This window comes from Protopterus annectens, chromosome 2.part0 (assembly GCF_019279795.1).
Source record: "Protopterus annectens isolate FY-2018-M chromosome 2.part0, PAN1.0, whole genome shotgun sequence".
Classification (NCBI taxonomy): Eukaryota; Metazoa; Chordata; order Ceratodontiformes; family Protopteridae; genus Protopterus; species Protopterus annectens.
The window spans coordinates 889963208-889989530 of NC_056728.1; the positions used below are offsets into that span (position 1 = coordinate 889963208).

At 40.7% G+C, this 26323-nt stretch overlaps 1 protein-coding gene across 1 annotated transcript in view; it reads right to left on the reverse strand.

Annotated features, from left to right (window-relative positions):
* Window positions 1-26323, reverse strand: part of SLC4A4 (solute carrier family 4 member 4) — a 1959050-nt gene that overhangs the window by 1636070 nt on the left and 296657 nt on the right. The window contains exon 2 of the mRNA XM_044061142.1: window positions 12254-12327. Within this exon, the coding sequence (XP_043917077.1) occupies window positions 12254-12327 (74 nt within the window). The remainder of the gene's footprint in view (window positions 1-12253; window positions 12328-26323) is intronic.

A 26323-nucleotide genomic window follows, 5' to 3' on the forward strand; every position in this document is an offset into this window, starting at 1 on the left:
TTTGCTATGCTACAAGCTGCTTACACCCGTGCAGGTGCACTTGCATCTACTTATTGTGAGTCACATATGTTTACTGCCACTTCTTTGTGGTTACATGTGCCTTATTCCTTATGAAAGTACCACTTTGATTGATGGAATCTGGTTAACGGCCCCATGCGAGACACATGGTCACCTTTACATTTATAAATGTTGGCTTTACAGCACAGAGGCATTCATTACACAATAAATTAATATGTGCTATAGTCGTACTTGAACCAGGAATGCCTTTACATTAGGCAGATGCTCTAACCACTACACTATTGTTGTTCTGCCTCATTTATATGTATACCCATGGTTCATAGCTACTCTGACGTATGCCTCACTGCTTCACTTACACAGCAGGCATCCATTCTCCTGCTGGGAAAACCGCAGTACTACACTTCTGACATTCCCTATTTTCTACTGCTCTGGACCCGTGCTGCACGTCTACTCACTCCAAGGATCTTCAGAACTCCTACGCTTATAGTCCTCACACATACGTGTGTTTGACTGTCAGGGTGTTTATGTGCTGGTCCGGGTTTAGACTTGTCCGACTGGTGACTAGAGCTGCCCTGTACTAGTTCAAATATCAGACGTAGCACATGGACAGAGTTAGTCCAGATTTTAACATTCTACCTGTGTTTACAGATGCAGGTGTTTGGGCACCTCTGACCACATTATTAGGTTGGCACTACATAATATAGGGTGGGGAGTGGTTCCACTACATAATACAGGGTGGGTGGGGATTTCCACATGTTCCCCTTCACATTTGACTATTTCATTCATTTATATATATGATGAATATTATTCTGGACATCAGTTATAAATTCACTACAGGTATGCAATAGTCCTGTCAACAAATGTGACAGTTGGTTGGTGTACATATGTGTACGGACCTCTGTGATACTCGGGGACTAGTTTCTACAGTGACAGTCAGGGACAAGGCTATGACAAATCAGGGACAATCATGGACACTTCTACCATATTCTACCATATTAGTACTATTAACTTGGAATGTGATGAATGTGATGAATGTGATGACAGATTCGTATTACTACTTAAATGCAATTAAATGCATCTGTTACTCTTAATTGTTGTAATTAGTTATTCTCATGCAACACCTTTCCTCCAAAGGTCACTGGCTTTGTGAGTGATTAAGAGGTTGGCCAGTTATTGTGCGAATTCTCTGACCATTGGTAGGGTTGACACATTGTCATATGTACAGATTGGGATATATTCTGGGGACACCAGATTGTTTAGGCCAACACATACCCACGGTCAGTGCAGGTTTAGAACATTCATTATTTTCCTAGCTGAGAGCCTATACCTTTAGCACTTTAGTTGTTAGTCTGTTTCTTGTACGAATTATGTATTTTCTATCCTGACATGACTGTTTAGGCAACTGTTACATGCAGTATGGTACATAGTTATTTCCTACAATCACAGGAAATTTGGCATTGTATCATTGTTGGTCAGGACACACCTACCCACACAGTGACTGTCCCTCACACAGTGGATCAGGGGGTACCCTGTTTACATCAGTGCCTTCATCACCCTATTTCCAAGTGCCACTATGCGAATGTGTACAATATATTCTCTCGATTATTCATGTGGGGACACGTGCGTCACGGGCAGGTGTTTGATCCTGGGTAGTAGGTTCTGCATGACCGTCTAGGGCTGGACAGTCTCGTGTACCACTACTGCACATTCAAACTTGTGTCCAGATGTCTACAGGACTGGACATCATGTCTTGATACCCATTCTGATGTTTACACAATTTACTTATCCCATGAGGGATATCCAAAAATTTAACAAGACCAATACCGACCATTCTTTTGGCTTTACGAAAATGTGTTGGGGGGGTTTACATGCAAGGGATACATGGTTTGCAATCCTGAAATTGCCTTGGGTGACACTGCCTACTACATATGAGTAGTGGTCACTATATGTAGATGTGGCTGCGCAAAGCTAGTCGGCCAAGTATGGCTGGATTTGGTGGACGTTCAGGTATGGGGGCGGGTTGTGTGCTGTGGAGGGGATGATGGGTATTCCATTATGCATCCAGGTGTGTTGCATTTGAATGGGCCGGTTCCATCAGGACCATTCTGTGGGTATGTGCCGGTGACATTTCTGTACATTTGTATCGCACATTTTAATATTCATATGTTTGTGGGATTGTATTCTACAGTATGGCATGTCAGGTTGTATTGCAGATGTGTATACATGTTCTTTGTGTTTCTTTCTGATTCACCCGCTGCTCCCTCATACACCTCCAGTTCACCTATTCTGCATACAACACAGTCTCACCTTTGAGGATTACACCATTACCCACCCCCCCCACACATATTCCTGACACTCCATCCATCACTGCTTTGGTTGATGGCCCATGACACGGTAAAGGTAACACATTGCATACACTACATATGTCAGGTACCTATATGGTTGTGTGGACTACCCTGGCATGTTTCACCTTCCACATGCTATACATCACGCACATAGGTACACGCCCATACTTAACTTTCATGACATGGTTGGTACACCTGGGTAATGCCCATTCAACTGTGACACATCCTGACAAATACGGCTTGGACCGCATATGTGCGGATTTTGGCCTACTGCTCTGATCATTGGTAGGGTGCCACCTTTTCCTATGTCCAGGATGGGATATATTCCGGACACATATCTGATTGTACTGGACAACACATACCCACAGTCAACGCTACAGATAATACTGTTCCTTTCAGCCTACATGTTGCCTTATTGTTGTAGAAGTTTATATGCTCCTTCTGTTTCGTTTTCTTGCTTATTCTATTTCTTGTCACATATGGTATGTTAAATATGGACATACCTATTGTATGTGATTATTATATGCATTGTGGGATATAATTCTGTCATATGGTCGCTAGATGTTTACATTTATCGTGGTTTTGTTATGGACACATCTGCCTGGTGACCCTGACCATTGGGCTGGACGTAGCTATTAGCGGCGCACTAACATGATGCTTTTCACTTTCACTTGGTATAACTATCTACACTGCATTGGACTACGGGCACACGATTTTCAATGTCATTTGTTCTAGGGATGGGGACCCGTTATTCCCTACCGTGCATTTGTGTTCGCAGGTACTGTCGTGCATGCTTTGCATATGTTTCAGTATCCACGGACACTGGCAGATGTGATTACTATTGCATGCAAATTGTTATATGCAAGCATTTTAGGTTGCACGTCGACAGCTGACATTTCCACGCCTCCGTGCGGCACTTCGACACGCCCTATGCACTCGCGCTCATTTCCTATGCACTTGGCTGTGGCGTCAGCGCACCTTCATTAATATGCATTTGGCGCTACTGTGCCATCTTTGTTAACCAGAGATATGCTGTCCTACAGAGGTTGGGAGGGTGGCTTAATGGTTAAGGTGTTTGCCTTACAAACACAAGTTGCAGGGTTTGAGTCTCGCAAGGCATAATTGGCTAGGCTTAAAATGGCTCACAAGGGCAGTTAGCTTAGTACTAAACTATGAACTTATGAACCTATGAACCTATACGCCACACGGTCGGCGCAAGCCTAACGCCGGTCTTGCGCCGAGCTTCATGAATCCCGGGGACTATCTTATCTGGTATTTTTAGTTTCAGACATTCAAATTCTATGTCTAAAATCTAAAACAAACTAAGTAATGTGGCTTGCCTGTTCTGTAAAGTATGACAGACTCATGTTCTCCCATTCAGTATGGAAGTTGATATATGTATTTTTTATGTTTATTTGTTAACCAGAGATATGCTGTCCTACAGTTTGCTTCTTGATAATTAATGACCACATGGAGCTGTATCTAGTTGGACCCTCATTTTGCCCTTGTTCTAAATTTAAAAAATGGTGCATTAGTTTATAGGACATTCTTCATATGATGCTGCAATATTAACTGGTCTTGCAGAGCAATGTATTGGTGGGTTTATGCTCCACAGACTTACTTGTCTATTTCAACATGGAAAAACTTTTTCTTTTTTACTTCAGATTTGTTAGTTTGGTAAGTCAGCTTGCCCAGAGACCATTTCGGCAATGACTCAGGCTAAAGGCAAAACAAGTCTAACAGACAGATATGTAGTAACTTACATATATTATTCAGTCAAATGAAATGTATTTAATTTGTAGCAAGAATATCTTACATTTACAAATTAAATATACAAAGAAAACAAAAATAGCATTTACAGGCAGTAGTTTGCATGTTTACAAAATTATCAGTATATCTTTCATGATACATGGCCTTAACAACATTGTACAGCATGGCACACATTACTAAAAGGCATTATTGCTACATTTCCTTCTCTAAACTATTGTGAACCAGATACACTTCAAAAGGTGATGATAGTAAGTGCACTCTTAAAGCTAATACCTTTGAAATAAAAATGTATAACCAATCTGGTGTCATTTTTATTCTGTATGACGATGGGATAAGATCCAACAGCACTTTGACTGGCTTAGCTGAGCTCATACCTCTCAGCTGTCCCTGATTTTCAGGAACATCCCTGATTTTGACTCACATTTTAGGTCTGTCTCTCTTAATCCCTCTTAAAACTGATGACTGTTGGATAAAATGTGGTCAATTGCAATTAATAAACAATGATACTAATTAGAATTAGACTTTTTTTAGTTCACATTTTCTTATTCTGTCAATGTCTCAAGTTAATAGTGCTAATATTTTAAAAGTGTCCCTGATTATTTTTGTATTTGTAAACCAAGCAAAGAACGTAAAGACCATAACTGGTACAACCACCAAAACTTTTAATTATAAGTGCTTTTGTCTTACAATGTAAGAAGACTTCATCAGATGAATAACCATTTAAATATCCCTCTTAAAGTCACATGATTAACCAACCCTCTTCTTGAACCCAAACTTTTAAAGAACAATGACACATTCACAAATTTACAAAGCTATGCATGATTGAATTTTAAAACACATTTCAAATATTGTAAAATCATCATACAACAAACTACAGCTATTAGTCTACTTTTTCAGAGAAACAGTTTTAAAAATACATAAACATTAAAAAGCACCACTAATTATTTCTATTATCTACATAGTGTTTTTAACATTAATAAGCAGACAACAGATGAATGTTCATTTAGTCCTGGCCAACTATTTGAATTTAAGAACAATTGCCAATAAATTCTCTTTTTTCATGCAACAGTGGCCATGGTCCCCCCCTCCCCTACTATGACATAAGGCCTTTTCCAAAATTGTAAATTTAAACTCATGCCCAGGATTATGCTGCATATGTTTATAAGGGGCATTTGTTGTCCTTTTCTTTTTTATTTCATACGCATGTTCGTCGATGTGTTCCAGTAGTTTGGTCTCTGTCTTGCCAATATAAAATCCTGGGCATAATTGACATATACACTACACCAGTACTTTCACAATTAAATTACTTATTATTTATTTGTTTATTTGACATTTGTATACTGGGAATGTCTGACTGGGTCAAAAAGAACCCATTTTAAGTGGAAACCTGGGAAGAAAAGCTCCAGTTACATATAGACATGTACAAACTTTATACAGATAAAATAAAAGTGCATGAGCTGCAATTACATACAGATACATAAAAATAAGACTTTATACAGATGGCAACAAATTACCTAAGTTACAGGAAAGCAGGTACATTGATAAGAGGCAGATGGTGGCTACACAAGTAAGTGATATAGATATGTTAGTAAATGATACAGAGGGAATTAAGTACAGATAGATAGAGAGTGAATGAGAGTAGCAGTCTGGTCTGATCTGGAGAAGAGATTAGCCTAGATCAGGTCAAGGCCATGGCCAGGAGTTGAGCATGTGTTGTTTCAGCACACTTTTAAAGGCATGTAGGTTAGTAATAGTTCTTATTGTAAGTGGAAGAGAGTTCCAAGCTTTTGCAACATAGTGGGAGTAGAGACTTTTTTCTAGCTGTCTTAGAGATTTGTAAATAGAGAGAGGCTCTTTATCTGTAAACCTAAGTGTTCTGTTTGGGTTGTAAGGTGTAATGATGTTTTTTAGTGCTGGGCAGGCTAGGGTTTTATAGACCATGTTCTGGAGTGTTAGAAGTTGGTTATATAGTATGTAGCTGGGGAATTCTAGCCAGTTTAGTTTTTTTTAGTGACGATCAGTGATGGGTGATCAGTGATGGGTTCTAGTTTTTGAGTTGGTGGTGAACGTGACCTCTTTATTATAGCACTGTCCCATTTTGGATCTAGATGAGCTCTGTAAAGCTGGGAGGGTAGGAGGAAAGTTTTGGCAAGGGTGGTTTTGGAAAAAGAGGTTAGTGTGTGTTTGTTTCTGTATAGTGTGCCATGTTTCTTCTGTGTTTTCTTTATGTTTTGTTGAATGTGAAGATCAAACCAAAGGTGATCATCTATGACTACACCCAGTAACTGGGAGTGCTGGAAAATTTCCCCATGCATTATATTTTTGCCCCTGCAAAACAAATTGTTCACCTCTTCTAATATAGTTACAATAATTACAATGCCCACATTTATTCATCTTGGGCTTCCTGCTGTATGTATTTATTATTTCCTTCTCAAAGATATTTTTCAGACTGGTACCTTTCCGATATACAATTACAGACCCCCCGACCCCCATTTTTTCTGTTACCACAGCATCCTCTTTCATTATTTTCCAATTCTTATCAAGAATCCATTTAACAGTGCCATCTATAGTGAATGTAGTAATAAAAGTGTTCCTATATTCTTTACCATTCTGATTTCTATTAATATTATTACACTCTATAATGGCTTCCATTTCATTAACTTTCTTATATAACATAGGAACAAAACAAGCATTATCTCTTTTATTTATGACTTCTGGATATCCTCTTTTGGTAAACATTTTCTTTACTAAATTACATTCATCTATAAAATGTATATCTAGAGTAGTCATATGGGCCGCCCTCACAAACTGACCCTTTACTACAGCTCCTTTTTGTGACATTGGATGTGCACTAGTAAAATGTAAGAAGCCATTTGAATATATTTCCTATAGATTCATGAAATACAGGCTGCTTCTCTAACCATACATTGCATAAGTATGCAATTTATTCTTCCCCTAGTTCATGCATGAACCTTAAAAATTCAGTACTGCTATTGATGTAATCCAAAAATGGGGTTATTTTCTCTTTACTATCCTTCCATACCAAAAAGATATCATAAAGGTAGCTTTCATACAGTCTCCGCGAATCTTTAAATTTCTTATTTAGCAGGAACATGTTTTCCCATTGAATCATTACCAGGTTGGCAAACAACGAACCACAGGCAGATCCCATTACCACCCCTTCCCACTGTAAAAAATACTACCCTTCAAAAATTATATAATTGTTCTTTAGTACTATTTCCAACAATTCCTCATATAGATAGAATTTTAGTTGGCCAGGACTAAATAGACATTCATCTGTACTCTGCCTATTAAAGTTCAAAGCACTATCTAGATAACAGAAATAATAAGTGGTGGTTTTTAATGTTGATGTATTTTTAAAACAGTTTCTCAGGAAAAAGTAGAATAATAGTTGTAGTTTGCTGTGTATGGTGATTTTACAATACTTGAAATGTCTTTTAAAATTCAATAACGCATAGCTTTGTAAATTTGTGAATGTGTCACGGTGCTTTAAAAGTTTGGGTTTGAGTAGATACTAGATGCTTGGTCAATCATGTGACTTTAAGAGGGATATTTAAATAATGACTTGTAAATGGTTCATCATCTGATGAAGTCTTTTTGCATTGTAAGATGAAAGTGTTTATAATTAAAAGTTTTGGCAGTTGTATGCTGTGGTCTTGGCATTCTTTACATGTTTTATAAGTTTGTTTTCTGTCCAGTCTTTTTCAGAGATTTATTTCTGGATTTGTCTCTAGTTTGAGAGCTATGGATGAGCTCTCCAGAAATCTGTAGAATTACAGCGAAAAAACAATACAGAAAACTTCTGGAATTGACAACTTTTCATTTCCTGCCTTTAAAACAAAAAAACATTGCACACAGTTTTCCACTTTACAGAGTTTGAGTAGAATACGCAGGTACAGGTATGGTTAGATTGATTTACTTTACAAAGCAGATGAACCAGTGAGGTCTCAGCTCATCAGGTTAGACTTTTGTAGTTGTTCTGTCTGCCTTAAGATATCTAGTAAGATATCACTTGCCTGCTTTGTAAACTTTTTAAATTCACTTTTGTCCCTGATTAGGGCAAACAATACTGCATTATTATTAAGGAGGTCCCGTAGGAATCATCTCTTTAAGGGGGACTATTTGAACTGACTCGGTGATTCTATTTTTAATTTTCCATTTATAGTTCTTAGTTATTTTTTGATGACCCAGGATGAAATACTTGAACAACCCACAAAGCAAAATGTTGCCACTACCTTTATTAATACTCATACACAAACTAGCACACATATGCACAAACATACCCCTAAATATACATACATCACACACACATCCTCTGCATGAGATTTTCACATGTACGGTGTTTTTTCCTAAGGATGCTTGTTGGTGAAAGTGACAGGGGTCATCCCCTCATTGTTTTTGTCAGAGTAGAAGAAGAAGAAGTATCAAAGGACAGCTATACCCTAAAATTATTTTCTTCCCTAAAGGATGACCATTTTACTTCCATATAATAAAAAGCACAACTCAGCACTTTTTTCCCCTCTTGCATTTCTATTCTAATCAGCTTCCTCAGTGCATATCATGCTGGAGCTGAATAAAATCTTATGATTCCTTCTTTAGGAATTTGTCTCCTTTACTCTCCTCATGTCGTCTAGTACATCAGAAAGTTTTTTTGTTTTTTTTTTGTAATTGCTAAGGAAACACACACATAAGGAGCCTCCAGCTATTTTTTGATATTCACATCCAATGAATGTTAGGTAATGTAAGGTAATTCTGGCTCAAAATTCCAGATGTTTGACTACTATGTACTGTCATATAAAGCTACTTTCCTTTTGTTTCTTGGGAATATAAACCTAATTAACCTTTTGTAGTCTGAAAACGAATAATCTAGGTAATCACTAAAAACAACTTCATTAATCAGCTATAAACTTTGCAAACCAGGAAATTTGGCACTCCAGTTAACTCAAAGAAAGGGGAAAAGAAGATAGGACCTGAAGCAGACAAAATATCGCTTTTTAATAAGGTTGTGTTTTCTATTTATTTATCCTTCTGCAAGTGCATTTCATAGATGGTATATTACATATGTAGGAAAAAATTACGCAAGAGTCAGTGCAAAAAAGTCACTACCACTTTTAATGAGGCTTCTCAAACATCACAATCCACTTCCTTTCTAAGTGAATGGAACTGTTAACTTACAGGACATACTAAGGCACTGTAATCTCATTAGTTGTGCCTTCACAGTGCATTATGAACAAGAAGTTGCTTTGCAAGAGAATAAGATCACCACAGCATGTCTGCACCTAAGAAGGCATTCAGGGTTACAGAAAAAATAAAATTAGTAACAAGTAGTTATTGCGCTGTTGATATATTTGGACTCTGTAGAACTTCTTGTCAAGATACATACACACACACACACACACACACACACACACACACACACACACACACACAAACACACACACACAAATCACATATATTGGGGAGAGCTGTCATTTGATCTAAAACACATTACATTTAAAAATAAACACTGTCACAAATGAGCTAAATCACACCATCGAAAACACAAAACTGAATCACATTAGACAGAAAAATGAGCCAAGACTAAAGAAATCACTGCTGTTACAGTTTTGGATAATAAGAACTAGATTAAAAATGACTATTGATTGGTATTTGTGTGTGCAAATGTCCACTGCTATGTTGTGTCTCCATCTTGAGAAGATTTTGTTTGTGGTCCAAAAGTAATTCAGTATATGATGAGTTTTCCCTTTTCTCCACAGTTAAATGAGGGAGAATGTGTGGGCTTTAGCCCCCCTCCAGAAACAAAAAGCTTCTGGAGGTACATTTAGAATATATAAGCTTTTCTATGAAATGTGCTTCAGTCATATATGTTTTCGATTAAATATACTTTAGACCAGTTGTGACAATATTTTTCAGTGTGTTTTGTTATGAAATGTGTTCTAGCTGAAATGAAATCATTTATTTCAGATTCTGCAGATTGTAATTGTCTAAAGGCACCAATTTGAGTAAGTTTTTTGTCAAGGTTCTTCCTTATGTTTGTTGCTTGTACTGCCCTTATTTAAAAGGAAGGCATCTGTCAGATACAGTGAATCAGTTTTACTTTTAGCCATGTAGGCAGTTTGTCATGCAAGCCAGACAAAAAGATAGGGCTGATGGCATGGCTGTTGAATTTAACTGCTAGGTTGACATGGTAGTTGAGAGCTGATATTAAGTTTATGCATAATTGCTAGCCATATGCTCAAGGAGAGCATTGAGGAGACTATCCTAGTTCCTCCAACTGCCAGGGTTAGGTGATTTTGTCAGTCTCACAGTAGGCAAATGTTGGCTGAGGGAATCAAACCATGAATCACAGGAAGCAGCAGCTCATAGCCTCAGTCCACTGTGCTGTCACTGCATCAAATTAACTGGTAAAAGGGTAGTGAGAAAAACATATGTGACACATCAACACTCCATTACTTCTTATTGTAGCTCATGAAGCTGATTGAAACATAGTTAAATTTTACATTTTATGAACAGCATACAGCAAGGAAAAAATGTCTATATCAAGATGTACATAAGAAATGCATTCAAAAGTGTTATTTAACCTGCTGCAAATAAAAAACAAATTAAAGAATACAGTAAACAATGGATTTATTCCTTGGCAGAGTAACAAGTCACACGGAGCTCTACCAAAGAACTTCCTCTTATTTAGAGAAATATTCTTTCTTTCACATGCTAGACTTTTATTCTAGATCCTGTGCTGTCTTGCAAAAGTACTGCACAAAGCAATACTGCATGGTTTAATTCCTCCTCCTGACAGAAACAAATCTGTGCACTGCTAGGTAAATTATCCAGTGCAGAAAGTAGTTGGACAGACAGTCAAAATCAGATAGACAGAAAAAAGGAAAGTTCGAAAGTACATTCCCAAGATAGAAGGCAAAATACTCAGCAGCCATGTAACAGCTTGTCAGAATTTAGGGCAACCCTTTTTAGCTCATACAATATCACAACTATTATATGCAATACACATTTGTTTAGTACCTACAAGAAAACAAGGAATAACCCACATGCTGCAGAAAAATATCTAATAATAGTAATAACACTGAGAGGATAGCAGGAGGTAGAGTTTAACTGAAGAATTCTGATAATTCATCAGGGAACATCAAGCCTTGCTGGATGACAAAATGTGAGGAAACAGTGCAGCATGCAAGTCTGGGACTTCAGGAAGCATGTTCTGCAGGGGAGGGTCTCTAAAATGACATGTAAAACACAAGGTAAGCATAATGCAGCCATCAGTTAAACACTTGCATTTGCAGAAAAGATGCTTTTTAATACAAATGGCTGGCCATGATGGTACTGTTGTAAGGCCCTTATGGCGTTTCCCCCCCCCCTCAGGCAATAACAACAGACTTGCAAAAAAAAAAGAGTATGAGAAGGAGACATGGAATAACAAAAATCCTACTAGAAAAATGCACAATAACGTTTTTGTGAGAGAAGTGTTTATAAGCCATTGTAAGGAGTAATGCTGAATGGAACTGGATGATTTCTTACTATGACGAAACCTTCATCCTTGATTTAACAGAGGGCAATCCTCAGTCTCAGAGTCGGTAGTGCTGCAGGTCTGGGAGATCGAAATGAATGAGATACTTGTTGTTTAGCTAAGAGTTGGGTAGGTATCCACACCATGTGGAACGTGATAAGTATAACCTATGTCTGCTCCTATCCTTCAGCAGTGAGCACTATTAAGAGTGAGCAGAAACTCAACTCTGGTTGTCATACAGAGTTAAAAAAACACCAACTTCCTCAAAACATCACTGTAGGCATTCATTCAGTGTATACTGAATGCTGTCTTCTTGAGAGTGAAGAAATGTATGCACAAAACAGAGTAAAGCACTTACATGTTACACTGAGCTTCTTACATGAGCTGACTTAAGAGGCTTAGTGTTGTTAAGAAGGCACAAACACTTGTAATTTTCCTAATTTGTCATTGGTTCTGATGAAGCACTTGAATTTAATGCCGTACATGGTAGAATTTCTGTACTACAGATGCTCTTAAGGTAATAACAGATTTATATTTTCATTTGGGTATGTTTATGTGCATAGTGGGAAAAAATGAGACTCACCTTCTACTTCATCTTCATCACAGACATGTTTCAGAAAGGAAGCGCCTCTATCCAGCACTGCTTCATCCTCCATCCTGTAGTAATAGAAGAGAAAGAAAGAGTGCTCAGACCTCTCCTGCAGGGAGCTGTTTGAGCCTCCCCAGCTTCGGGGAGAGCCAACCTGCAAGCTGGTGTTCATTTCACTCTGCTTCTACAACCTTTGGAAAAACATCCACTACATTCATCCTCCAAACTGTGGGATTCCCTGGACTGGCTGCTTTCACATTATCACTGGTGTCCTTGAAAAGCAACAAGGACATTGACAGTTGAAATGAGTAATGTGGGGAGACGGGTGGTACTCGTAGCTCCTGTATGGCTAATGGCTTAGGTATACTAACACACAGCAGCCAGTGCTGCATCCCACTTGGTGCCAAGCTGTAGTTTTATTGCAACGCACATTGTACAAAGCAACATGACAACCATCACCGGACTGCAGGCACTGTGTACAGCTCAGCAAAATCTACTATCCTCTTCCTAAGAAATGAAGCCTTGTGTCACATGGTGTCCTTAAACAAATCTCAGGATTATCCTTCTAGTCCCTGCAGTACAGTATGACTCACCATTGTCATCCCAGCTAACAGTGTGTGAGCACAAAATATGCCTGTCTCTGCTGCTCCTACCCACTAGAGGATCCCCCAACCTACAGTGTTGGACAGCAGTACAAAAACACATACCTTACGCAGCACTACATGTGGTAAGTGAAGATTGAAACTGCCACAGATATGGGGGGTACACATTTCAACTCTCACACCAGTTCTCCCTTACCTAAATCAAAGTCCCTGTGAACACAGCAGTATGACAAACTGCACACAAGCTACAGAGTCCATTATCAGCAAACTGGCAATGCATTTGTATCTTCTTACAATTATATGACACATTGCTATGAGCTGCCATGCATCCTGATACAGCTCTGTTGAAAGAAAGCTAAGACACAAGGCATGTTCAGTGTGTATCTTTATTCTTTTCTCTATGTCATTCCCAAATGTCTTTAACCTTACAATCAAAACTTCAATTCAAGCACACAAAAATAAGTTGCAGAAATTGCCTGACTACTCAGTATTTCATCTCCTTTCTCTTTCTTCCTGAAATTCTGTCTATGTATGCAATTTCCCATGTCACAGAACTTAGTTTAACTATTAATAATAGAAGCAGTTATGAATTAAGAAAATAAACTGAATTGTTTTGTGGTTTATATGATGTTAATGTAATAATATGAATCTTTGTGCTGTATGTACTAACTTGTTTATCAGTGACTATTTTTTACCATCAACCTTGTGCAATCATTTCATAAAAATGCTGTTCTAGTATTTAATGCTAAGTCTCCAAATTCCCCCTTATTACCAGCAGTATGACATTCTGGTCTAAATTACAAAACAGTCAAATTTGTTCAAAAACATGAGCCTGCTCCAGTTTCAAAAACCTAACCTGTGAGAAGCCATGGCTTGAGAAAATAACACCACAAAGAATATATCTGTCATTTTCCATTTTGAGAAATTAAAGGAAAAGCTTTGCCTCAGCTTTGTGATGTTCACAAGGTTGCATACAGTGTAAATTCAGTAGACCTGGGCACTGCCTAGAAATGATCTTCAGATTTGTAACAAGTCAGTTAGGGACATAACTTCAGGATCTTGAACACATGTGTGTCATATTGTACACAGCAAACATTTAAATGTATATAGTGTACCTGAACAAACATTCTAAAGTGACCTGCATGAATTACATACAAAAAGTAATATTCTGCAAATTAAAGTGCATGCACTACATAGTGAAAATGTATAACAAAATGTCAGCACATAAATTGCAATTTGAAAGATCACATCATGTAACACAAACACAAAGCCCACAGCATGGAAAAATACTTACAAATGGGTAGAGTTGTAAAAATGAATAACAGAACAATCACTGCAGGGGGGGGGGGACACATACTCCACTGCACCCCCCCGGATGTTTTGCCCCCTCACTCTCAATCTGCAAATATAATACCTCTATGGTTACTGAAGATATGGTTATGAATATGGGGTAAACTGCACAAAGAAACTGCATTTCAGAATCCCATACTTCAAAAATAAAATTATAAATATGAGTTACTCATATAGGGTATCGAAAAACATGATGGTCACCTACAAAACAAGTTCCCATTGCAAGTCAACGAATGGAAATACAATCCTCAGAAATGTAAAAATGTAAGTGTGATTTGTAGGGAATATCTAGTAAGTCTTAAACTGCTGTATCTCAGAGAATTCCCTTTTCTCTAATGTACAGTGTTCAGTATATACAAATAGATGCGCAGCTACTCCAGTGAGGAGTAAGGGGGGCTGAGAACGCTTTTTGTGTGCATCATTCTCCATCAGTTGAACATATTGTAACTACTAAATATGTACATATGGTACTTGCAGAGGTTAACAGTTCAAAGGGCACGATGACGTGTTTTTGAGGAAAAGGAAGAATGGCAAGTGTTGCAAGTAGAATGAAAACGAAAACAAACTGGACTTAGTGTTATGTCACAGAAATGTAAGGGAACATGGAACAATCGTTTGGACTGGGTGGTGTATACTGATTCAAATGAGGACTCCAAGCAGGCAAGGAGTAGGGAAGTGGACAGCCTTTGAGTGCTACCTACAAGATGTAAACAGAATACATAGAACAACTGTCCCCTTACATCAACAGTAATACATGTGATATAATGTACTGTGAACTTAAATGCATGTAATGCCTACCGAACCACAAGCACACTCTTCTCAAATGTATGTGACACACCAAGAAACACATACGATGCACACTGAAACAACTGCATCAAATAGTGAAACACAGATTCAGTTCACTGACCATTCATAGAGACTACTAGAAAAATCTGTAGGTAGTGCTTGTCCAAATTGAGAACTGAAAGAGAACTATTGCTATTACTATAGCTTAATTGAATGAGCTCGCTAATTTAGAAATGGGCAGTTTGTTGACTGCCTTCCTCACCCTGTCATTGGAAAAGACGAAGAGCTGGTAAGATCTCCTGTACTGCTTTGTTCTATCCAAGTGGAATCCAACTGTCTATGAATATCTAAGGAATGCAAAATGTTTCTCCTTTGTTCTGTGGAGATGAAAGGAATACAGGGGACATGGCCTGCATCATCCAAGCATAACGTTGTAACCATCTTACGTATTAAGACAAATTAGATCAAAGACTTCCTGCAAATGAGAGTCTGTGCATTTCTGAAATATGCCTAATGAGGCCAGGCTAAAACCAAGGCAGCTTTTCAAAGCAAAAATGTTATAAGCGTGGAAGCAAATGCTCAAATGGAGTAAGCATGACGTTTTTCAAGCACAAAACTGAAGTCTTATGGTGGAGATATCTCATTTTGGGGAGGGGTCTTAAATATAGGACCTCCTTACAGAACTGTTTCATTGGCAACTGGGACTAGTGACAGGGAGTCGAAAGACAGAACCAAAGGTGGCTGAGGCATCCACATTTAGACAAGCATAAGAAACGCCTGTTTTGTACAGGTCTACAGGCAAGTGAAAAAGTACATTTGTGTACACTTACCATAAATGTAGATGTTCGAGTGTATTCACTGTTGCAGTCAACACATTTGGGTTATCCCTGCCAGGGTAGCCCTCGGATGGCCCGAATACTAGAGGCTTAGTATTTCTGCATCAGTTGCTGTTGTTTCAGGACTGACGTTAGGTCATCAGTAGTATAAAGTAAGGCAGCCAACGCCATTACATAAGTTTTTCTTGCCCTAACTGTCAGGAGCCCCCAAGTGGGAGCCAGGATCTGGTGGAAGAACCCCACTAGTAGAAAGTAAATTCCAAAAAGTTCCTTGTAAGGAGAGAGAGAGAAGAAGAGGGGGATGGAAGGAGGGAAACCAGGACTGCAACAGTGAATACACTTGAACATCTACATTTATGGTAAGTGTACCGAACTGTACTATGTTCTTCGTGTTTCACTGTTGTAGTCATAAGTTGGTACTAGGCTATCAGCCCTAGGGCCTATACAAGCCTAACCATAACAATTCCCTGGCTACTTCTTCCCAGACTATTTACTTCCCTGGACCCCTATCTAGCAGGACAATTGACGTGATCTCCAGGGTGAATTTCCTATCTCCCATCAAGTCGTCAAGGTTCCTTTTGAAGAGGGCCAAAGAGGTGCTCTGCTTGACATGTATGGGTAGTCTCTTCCACTGTCTGGGGAGTCTCTGGATCAGGAACCTATCCCTCCAGCATGTTTTGTTCATTGTGATGACAAGGTTAGATCCCTGGAGCAAGTGGCTCTGAGGGATTGGAATTTCTTTAAATGTAGCATGTCCAACAGCTCTGGGTTTGACATGGCCTTGTATGTTAAGCAGAGATCACCTCTGAGTAGACAATGTGCGACAGAGTATAGCTGGAATTTTTTTAGACGATCAGCATAGGGCATCTGCTTTAGGCCCGTGATTCTTTTAGTGAGGTATTTCTGTGGCCTTTCCAGTTGTTTACCTATGATTCCAGAGTGGGGGATGGTGTCGAAGGCCTTGGCGAGGTCCAACTAGGCTGTGTGGACCACCTTACCCTCATCCACAGCTCTGGAGACTGATTCAAAGAAGTCAATCAGGTTCAGGAAACAAGATTGGCCCTTCACGAACCCAAACTGGGTGTGGTCCAGTGTTTGAAGGTTGCCAATGTCTTTTTTTATAAGTACTATGGTAATATGTTCCACAGCCTTGCAGATCAGGCTCATCAAACTGATGGGGTGGTAGTTTCCAGGATCCAAGGTGGATCCCACCTTGTGGAGTGGGATAACTGTAGCTGTGTGCCACTCAGTGGGCATGAAGCCTGAGGTAAGGTTATAATGAAACATGACACTTAGGTGAGGTGCCAGTTCATTTTGTAGTTCATGTAGTACACAGCCCGGGATGTCATCTGGTCCCATGGATGCTGTATTCTTAGCTTTGGATAGTGCGATTTTACCTGTGTGGCCGTTATTACCAGAATTTGGCAATCTTTCGGTATTGAGATGGGCCCTTTAGGGGTGAGGGGGGTGAAGTTGGCATTGAATCGATGAATCATCACATTTGGGTTGATTCCTAAAGCTGAGTAAAAGGGTGGAGGCAGTCAAGGAGACTAGGGGCTGGCTAGAATGCCCTGCAAGACTGCAGTGACATAGCCTGCCCTGGATTTGGAGAAGATAGGCAGATGGTAATACTTAGTGAAGGTGTGAACAGATGTCCATGTGGCAGCCTCCAGGATGTCCTGGTTGGGGACTCCTCTGAAAATAGCTGCAGATGTGGAGGCTGCTCTGGTAGCGTGGGTCCTGACCTCCTTAGGGGGAGGTTCCCGTGTTGCTTGTAACAGAAATGGATGCAGTGTGCTATCCACTTGGATATGGTTTGTTTGGAGATGGCTTTGCCCTCTGCCCTTGCAGCAAAGCTGACCAGTAATTGATCAGTCTTTCTGAATGATTTAGTCCTGTCTAGATAGAATCTGAGCTGTCTGTGCACATCTAGAGAGTGCAGGATCCTTTCCCCCTTGTTTTGTGGGTTAGGGGAAAAAGGTGGCCTAATGAATGGATTGGTTGAGAGGCACACTGGACAGGACTTTGGGCATGAAGGATGGGTTAGTCCTGAGGGACACCCTGTCATCATGGAAGATGATGAAGGGCTCTACAGCCATGAGTGCTTGTAGCTTGGAGACTCTTCTGGCTGAAGTGATGGCTAGAAGAAAGGCCATCTTTCAGGAGAGAAACTTTAACTCTGCTGAATATGCCAGTTCAATGGGGGGCAGGGTGAGCTTTTCCAACACAAAGTTTATGTCCCAAGCTGGGGTAGGTGCTCATCTGGGTGGCCACAAATTGCTAGCCCCTCTCAGGAACTGTTTGATCAGAGGGTGTGAGAAAAGTGGGTGCTCAGTGTTGACATGAGCAGAGATAGCAGAGGCATGAATTGTAGCAGAAGAAATGGAGAGACCACTGTGTAGCAGGTCAGCTAGGTAATCCAGGATGAGAGGTAGGGAGGGCTGTGCCATATTGGCTCCCTTAGCCTGAATCCAGGTGAAGAACTTTTTCCATTCTTCAGCATAAGACTTTCTAGTGCTAGGGCACCTAGCCTCATGTATAACATCTAGAACCTTTTTACTGAGATTGTAAGATTGATCAGTGGTCAGGGAATAAGCCAGGCTGCCAAATCGAGGGTCTGCAATTGGGGATGCATGAATTCTCCTTCCCTCTGGGTCAGGAGGGTAGGGATCTGAGGGAGATGCCATGGTGGCAGTGGAGACAGGCTGTGCAGCAGTGGGTACCAGTGCTGGTGAGGCCAGTCTGGAGCAATCAGAATTGTCCTTAGTTTTTCCTCCCTTATTTTGAGCAGTACCCTGGTGATAAGAGGTAGTGGGGAAAATGCATAGACCGAGAGGTAGACCCAGGGGAAGGCTATGGCATCCACTTTCCAGGCCATGCAGTGAGGCTCACTGGTGCAGAACTTGCTGAGCTGATGGTTGGTGTGGGAAGCAAAGAGGCCAACCTTTGGGGTGCCCTATTTCTGAGTTATTAGGGTAAAGATTCCATGGTCTAACTGCCACTCATATGAGTCCAGAAGATTTTTGCTTAAGTGGTCTGCCAGAGAGTTTAGAGAGCCTGGCAGGAATTGTGCTAATAGGTGGAGTTGCATGGCCGAGGCTGTGTGCCAAAGGGTCATGACCAGCCTGCACAGAGAATAGGAGTGAGTCCCTCCCTGCTTGGTGTTGTCTGTTTTGATCAGGAGAGCCCCTGGGGAGAAAAGGGGCCTGAAAGCTGTCAGTGTGTGCTGGACAGCTGACATCTCTTTTTGGTAGATGTGCAGATGGATTTGCTGTGGGCTCCATTGGCCCCATATGCACCTGCCGCCCAGGTGTGCACCCTAGGCATAGTCTGATGCATTTGTGATGAGGGGCTTGGCAGTTGTGGGTGGTGAGAAAGGTAGTCTCTTGTTGTGGGAGCAAGCTGCTGCCCAACAAAGAAAATCTTTCCTTAGGCACGGTATCATTGGTATAAGAGTTTCCAGGTCTTAAGAGTGTTGACACCAAAGCCTTTTTAGGTACCACTGAAGTTTCCTCGTATGCAGTCTGGCATAAGGAATGAGTAGAATGCAGGAGGCCATGAACCCCAGAGCTTGCAGGATTTTCCTTGCAGATAACTGGGATCTGGTGGCTAGTTGAGAGAAGTAGTCTGTCAGGTAAGTTTGCTTTTCTGGAGTAAGGAATGCCATCTGGGATGCTGTGTCCAGGTTTGCTCCCAGGAATATAATCCTTTGGGTGGGTACTAGTTTGGATTTCTTTTCATTGATCGTGTACCCTAGGGAGATCAGAAGGGACTTTACAAAGGCTACGTGCTTGAGCAGCTTTTCCTGACTGTCTGCCTGAATTAGGCAGTTGTCTAAGTACGGGTAAATTTGGATATTCCTTTGTCTGCAAAAGGCAATGGTGGGAGCCAGATATTTTGTGAAAACTCTGGGAGCAGTAGATAAGCCAAAGGGAAGAGATACTGCCCTGAAACGTAGATATTTCCTACATGATTGCCTGATAGGAATGTGAAGGTAGGCCTCTTTTAGGTCTAGGGTGGCTAGCCAAGCATTCTTGGACAGCATAGGTAGCAGTTGCTGGAGAGTGAGCATTTTGAATTTTGGTATCACCAGAAAGTTGTTTAGAATGGATAGATTGAGGATGGGGTCCAGGTGCCCTCTTTACTGGGTACCAGGAAAAGTCTGGAGTAGAAACCTTGGCCTATCTGTTCTGCAGGAATGTGCTCTATTGCCCTCATAGAGAGCATGACAAGGACTTGCTTTTTGGCCTCTTCCCCCTGGTTCAGAGGAAGATCTGGGAACCCTTTTCGAGTTGGAAGAGTGTGAAAGGAAAATTTGTATCCCTGGGATACTATGTTGAGGACCCAACGGCTGTTGGTAATGGTAGCCCAGGTGCTTACGTGGAAGGAGAGTTTTCCTCCTAGTTGCAAGTGCAATTGGGCAGAGAGAGGGGGTGGGGGAGGAGAGTCATTGTGAGTTCTTACCATGAGGGGGTGGTTTTGAACTCCCTGGTTTTGCAGTGGAGCAATTCCATTGCTTTGATCTCTGCATTCCCTGTGGCTGCTGTCTGGGGGGGGGGGGGGGGGGGTGGCCTGCTTACCCAGGGTTTGGTCTGAACTGAACTGGTGTAGGCAGAAAAGGACCAGTGCTTGGAGGGGCAATGCCTGCTGAACCTGGGCTGCTGGACCTGTAGGAAATCCTTAACTGTCTGCATAGATTTAGCTTTTTCTTCCATCTTTTTTAAGACCACCTCTAACTTAGTGCCAAAAAAGTTGCCTCTGTACAAGGGTGCATCCAATAATTTAGATTTGACATGGTCTGGCAAGGGCTACTCCTTAAGCCAAGCATGCCTTCTAAGAATAGTACCGGTGACTGCTGCCCTGAAAGAAGCTTCTAGAGCATCAAAACCACAGTGTGAGGTGTGCTTAGTTACTTGGCTTGCAGAATGCATTAACTCTTGTAACTCTCTATTTTCAGCACAAGCAGGAAAAGAAGACACTTTTTATTTGAGGAGTTCTGTGGTATGTTGCTGAAATTTTAGCATATGGAACTGACAATTTAGTGCTCTGATAGCAACAGTAGCAGTGGTGTATACTTTTTACCCTATCTGTCTAGTGCTCGAGAATCTCTATCTGAGGGGGTGGGATTCTTAGCAGAAGTTGTTTTAATTCCTTTAGGCCCTTGAGAAATTACCTCAGGGTCAGCAGTAGAATTTTTAAAAAGATATTTGTGTGAGTCAGGTACTCTATAGTACTTATCTGGTTTTCTGGGTGCAGGAGGGAGGACATCAGGAGGCAAACTAGATTCCATAGAAACATCATCCACAATATCCAGGACTGGGGGAATGGCCAGGGGTCTGTGCTGTGGAAGATCTAAGAATTCTCTGCGTCTCTTTTTAGACTGAGGGTAGTCCTGACATTCCCATTGGAAATGCTCCCTTAAGGTATGAAGGGTTTCCCCAAAGGAAAAGTCCTCGGGTGGAGAGGCTGAAGGAATGGTTTCCTCTGCATCAGAATCCTCATAAGCAAAGAGGGGTTGCATGTCTTTATATTCAGATGCATCAGAGTCTTCTGACTCCTGGTCAGATAAAACTACTGGGGACAGATCTCTTTTTCTTTTGGAAGGGGTAGCTTGGCTTTCTCTGATCAGCATGATAACGTCTTCCACCATTTTAAGCATTTGAGACTGAGGCAAGGAAGCAAGTGCCAGAGATAAGGTCGTCAGTTTATTGGGTGTGGTTCATACCCTGGGCCTTAGAAACTCAGTAGTTTTCAAAAGAATGGTAGACATGAAAGAAGTCGCCGGTTTGTGTCGAGAATCGGTAGTACAAAGTACTTCCTCGGAAGCCAATGCCTGCTCAGTGGCTCCGGACCCAGCCAAGGTAGAGGCAACTGCAGGATCCTTAGTTGAAGAAGAGTTTTGTGGCATACCAGACTCCGAAAGGGTCTCGGTAGTGGCCTGCGAATCCACAGACGTGGGTATCAGGGGCTGTGAAAGCACCTTACTGAGGACCAGAGAACTGGCGACTAGCTTAACGGAAACATCGTCGGTAGCTTTGGACCTGTGCGGTCTGTCTCTGTGCTTACATTTGTTCAGAAGATCTGCTGTAAGCAAAAATATCTAGCTACAATAAGGGCCCAAAGACGTATAATTTTGACATTAAACAATGCAGAAAAGTGACAGAGAGGGACATAGTGGTCTGGGCTTAAGCAAGTGATGCAGTAAGAATGAAAGTGTCGGTGTGGTATTTGCTTTAGACAGGCGAGACAATTATTAACTTTTTCACACATTGGTTAGAGCAAGAAAAAAGGATCCCCAATGGGGTACTTAGCTTTAGGAGACTTCAGCTTCAAATTGGAAGACCAAACTCATGTAGCGGCCAACTGGCACATGTGCAAACTGCTTCTGCTTTGGGCTCCTTGGCAAGAAAGACTGATGTAATGGCGTCGGCTGCCTTACTTTATACTACTGATGATCTGACATCAGTCCTGAAGCGACAGCAGCCAATGCAGAAATACTAAGCCTCTGGTATTCGGGCCAGCCGAGGGCTACCCTGGCAGTGATAACCCAAATGTGATACCTGCAACAGTGAAACACGAAGAACATCTAGTGATATTCTGCACTGAAATGCTCATGCTGTGTATTACAAGACATGTACTGCATACTGCACTGTTTATGTGATATGCTGAAATATTGCTAAATAAAGAAGGCACAGTTGTATTAAGAGAAACTAAAAACAAGAAAAACTGTCACAAGTAAAACACAAAAGCCACACAAGGATGCTGGATGGCCCCACTCCACAAACGTAGTCTTGTCAAAAGTATAACATGGATAAGCAGAACAAGTAACAAAACCACAGTTTATTAATTCAGTCCAAAATCAAAACTGATAAGCGCTTTCGTCCCGTATCCACAGAACTTCATCAGATGATTAAAAACTACACAGTTCACTTTTTAAAGACATATTAAAGTATGTCATATGAAACATATAGAGAAAGGCACACACCCTTAAAGACACAACATTAAAATCTAAGAAATATAAGAATATGTATATAAAAAATGTGAGAATATGTACATAAAACATGAAGTGCAACTGTATAAAATTTAAAAGATGAATATACACATAAACATAGTGTGTTGTATAAATATATATAATGCAAAAAAATATCTTTCTAATACTTTTAGTTTTAATAGTGAGCTGACAGAGATGTTTTCATTCAACCCTGGCCGGTTGCCTGCATCTAAATGCAACTGCCAGTAAAGCTCCCTTTTCTCTAATAAAATTGACCAAGCTCCACCTCTGATTTCTGTTTTAAAATTATCAATAACAAAAAAGTGAAATAAAATGCCCTTCATTATCAAGTATATGTTTACTTAGAGCATTCGTGTCCTTTTTTGTTCTAATATCATATAGGTACTCATAGATGTGTTTTTTTTTTAGTTTCCTGTCAGTTTTTCCAATATAGTAACAACAATAGTTACACACACCACCCTTTCCACTCCTGATACAATGTACTCCCACCCACACTAATGTCAGTACATTGCTGGCATAAAGGGACATCAGCCAGTCCTGTCTTTGGATCTTTCTTGCACTAGCAGGCACAGGTTTGTTCCCTGGAGCCACAGTATGACCCACTCGGGGATGGGGTTGACCCATTCCAGGGGAGCTCCCACCTAGAAAAAACCTAAAAACTGCTTCTTCAGGCTGCTACTGAACTCTGAGCAGGAGGGTGCCTAGTAATGTGATAGACATGAAAGTTGCAAAATAGCTCAACTACAAGAGTGGCGACTGGCACTTTAACAGTGAATCTATTCTAACATGTACAGATATGGTCAGTTCCTAATACACTTGTTCTATGTTCTTTGTAATTCAGTGCTGTAGTAATGACTCTTGGGATAACTCCCAGAGTCTACAAACCAGATGGTGATTAGTCTGTTAGAGGAGCAGAGGTTACAAGGCCCTGCAGCATGGCCATGGCAAAACCTATCCTAGTCCTGGAAATGCTAAGTCAAACTGCTTGGTAAAGGTTTGAGTTGAGGACAAGGTGGTTGTTTCAAGCTGACACAAGCAGTAACCCCCCCACACACACACACACACACACACACACACACACACACACACACAAGAAATGTGGTATGAGCTGTGCTTCTCATAGAATGAGCTTTCAAATATACCTAGGGATAGGCTTACCATGATAAGTGTAGCAGAGTGTGGCTAAATGTGGTCAGGCCAAAAGCAAAGCAGTCTTTCAAGGCAGACATTTATGTGTGTGGAAGCAAATGGCTCAAATGGATGAAGCAACAGTGTTTTCAAGCACAAAAATAAAGTCTCACGGTGGAGATATCTCAGTTTGGGGAGGGGTTCTTAAATGTAGGACTCCCATACAGAACAGTTTCATTGTCAACTGGGAGTAGAGACAGAGGGTCCAGAGGCAGAGCAACAGAGGTGGCTGAGACATCTACATTCAGACAAGCATAAGAAAGGCCCATTTTGTACAGGTCTAATGACATGTATACTGTGTTTGGGTCCTGTCTTCTACTTTGGGACCAAAGGCAGAACCTTTCCCACTATGCTACATAATGTTTCCTGGCCTCCCTAAAAATTTCGAGCACATCCTCAGAGCACATGTTCCTAAAAAGGATGAGTGCTAGATCACAAAAGCTGTCTGCCTTAGTGTCCTTAAACGGGGGTAAATCACAATCTCCTTGTTTTGAGTCAAGAGGTCCATATACTGAGGAAACAGAAGCAGGTTTTCCATTAACAGACTTAGACGATAATCAATACTTCTTAGAACAAAAGAGTATTAGTAGCATTTTTGGTCTGCACCCCCCCCCCCTTATCTTCTGTAACATATAAGCCTGTCCGTAGTATGGAGAAGCGTCTATTGTTGAGACCTGTCATGTCGGCATGCTGGTGCAATATTTACTCTGCTGGGGGTTTTTTTGTTTTTTTTTTCTAGAGGTGCAAAAAGGTCTGGTTTCTGGTACATCCCTACATGTCCAAGAATACTTCTTTGTACAAGATCCATTCATTGGACTTTCTGTGATCTACTCAGATTGTCTACCAATGCATTCTCCTGTATTGAAATATAAAGTGGCCTCAAGGATTAAATCTTACTCCTGGACTATTTCTTATGCCTGTACTACTAACCTGCACAGTAAGTAAGAGCGTGTATCCTCTTGCTTGCTGATATATCACATAGCAGTGGCATTTTGTGTTTGAATTTACAATGGTCACTGCAGCCAGATAAACTTGAAGGCTTTGATGTCCAGTATCACTGCATCATTTATTTTATGCTAATAACTTTATTTCTGAATATCCTGAACCAAGTTCTCTGAACTCTAAGAGCCTCTTGCGAAGGTGTGCACCCTGGAATCACAAGGAAGACCACCACTGAATTCAGCAAAACTTGCTCTATGCACCAGGATAGTTTTTTTCTTGATGCAGGGTAACAGTGGGATGGGGGCACTGCAAAGATCTGGTATGCTGGCAGCACCTGTTTGTCAGATACCACTGAAATTTCCTCATATGAGGTCTTCCCAGAGGACCCCATAATACACAGGTGGTCAGTATTCCAAGACTTTGCAGAACTCTTTGGCAGGGATTTGTTTCAAGTTGACACTCTTTCTGAAATACTGAGACAGAAAAAGAATCTTGTCATTTGTGATAATACTTTCTTCTTCTCTGTATCCAGCATTGCCCCTAGAAATACAACTCATGTTGTAGGAGAAATGTGGGACTTTAGAAGAGTTATAGATAGTCCCAGAAACTTTGTTGACTTTTGCTCTCCTACAGGGAGATTGCCCAGATAAGGCAATCATCCAGATATAGGGTGTGTGGCTAGGTTTGTTTAGGAATAGCACACTGATGAGCACAGCTTGTGTACAATGCACACCAGTGTTATAAAGTTGGCAGGGCCTTGCACGAATTAATGGCAAAAATGCATTGCTGTGCACCACTCAGTATAACAGCCTACTGGCTGCAAACAGCCTGAAATTCATCTGCTAATGCTTGCAGCATATGCAGTAAAGTGAGTGAATCAAATGCAAAAATGTGCCAGTCTGTATGATCCAGCTACAAACCTTGTCACAGAAATGTTCTAACTCCAGTGTCATAAAGCTTTAAAGAATGCAATAATACTCTGGAAATTAAACTGTCTCTGGTTTTGTGTGACTTAAATTAAATATTCATATTCTCCATATTGCTGATTCCCAGTCTGAATTTTCAGTAAGCAGAATTCAGTGAATTCAAATTTAACCCTAAAAATTCAACAAAACAAATGTGGGTTCTGTTCAAAGTGCTGCTGAAGTATAGCAGAATTCACCAAAAATACAGAAAGAGATCTTATTAGATGCTGCTTTGGTTGGCAAGACATTTTGTAAATGTATTCCTGGCTGAGGGTATTGCTTGAGTGTACATTAGTTGAAAGTTGTATCTTTGATACAGATAGAAAATATGAGCTAGGGATCCCTCATAAATGTTGGCATTATGCCTGCAGACATAATCAAGG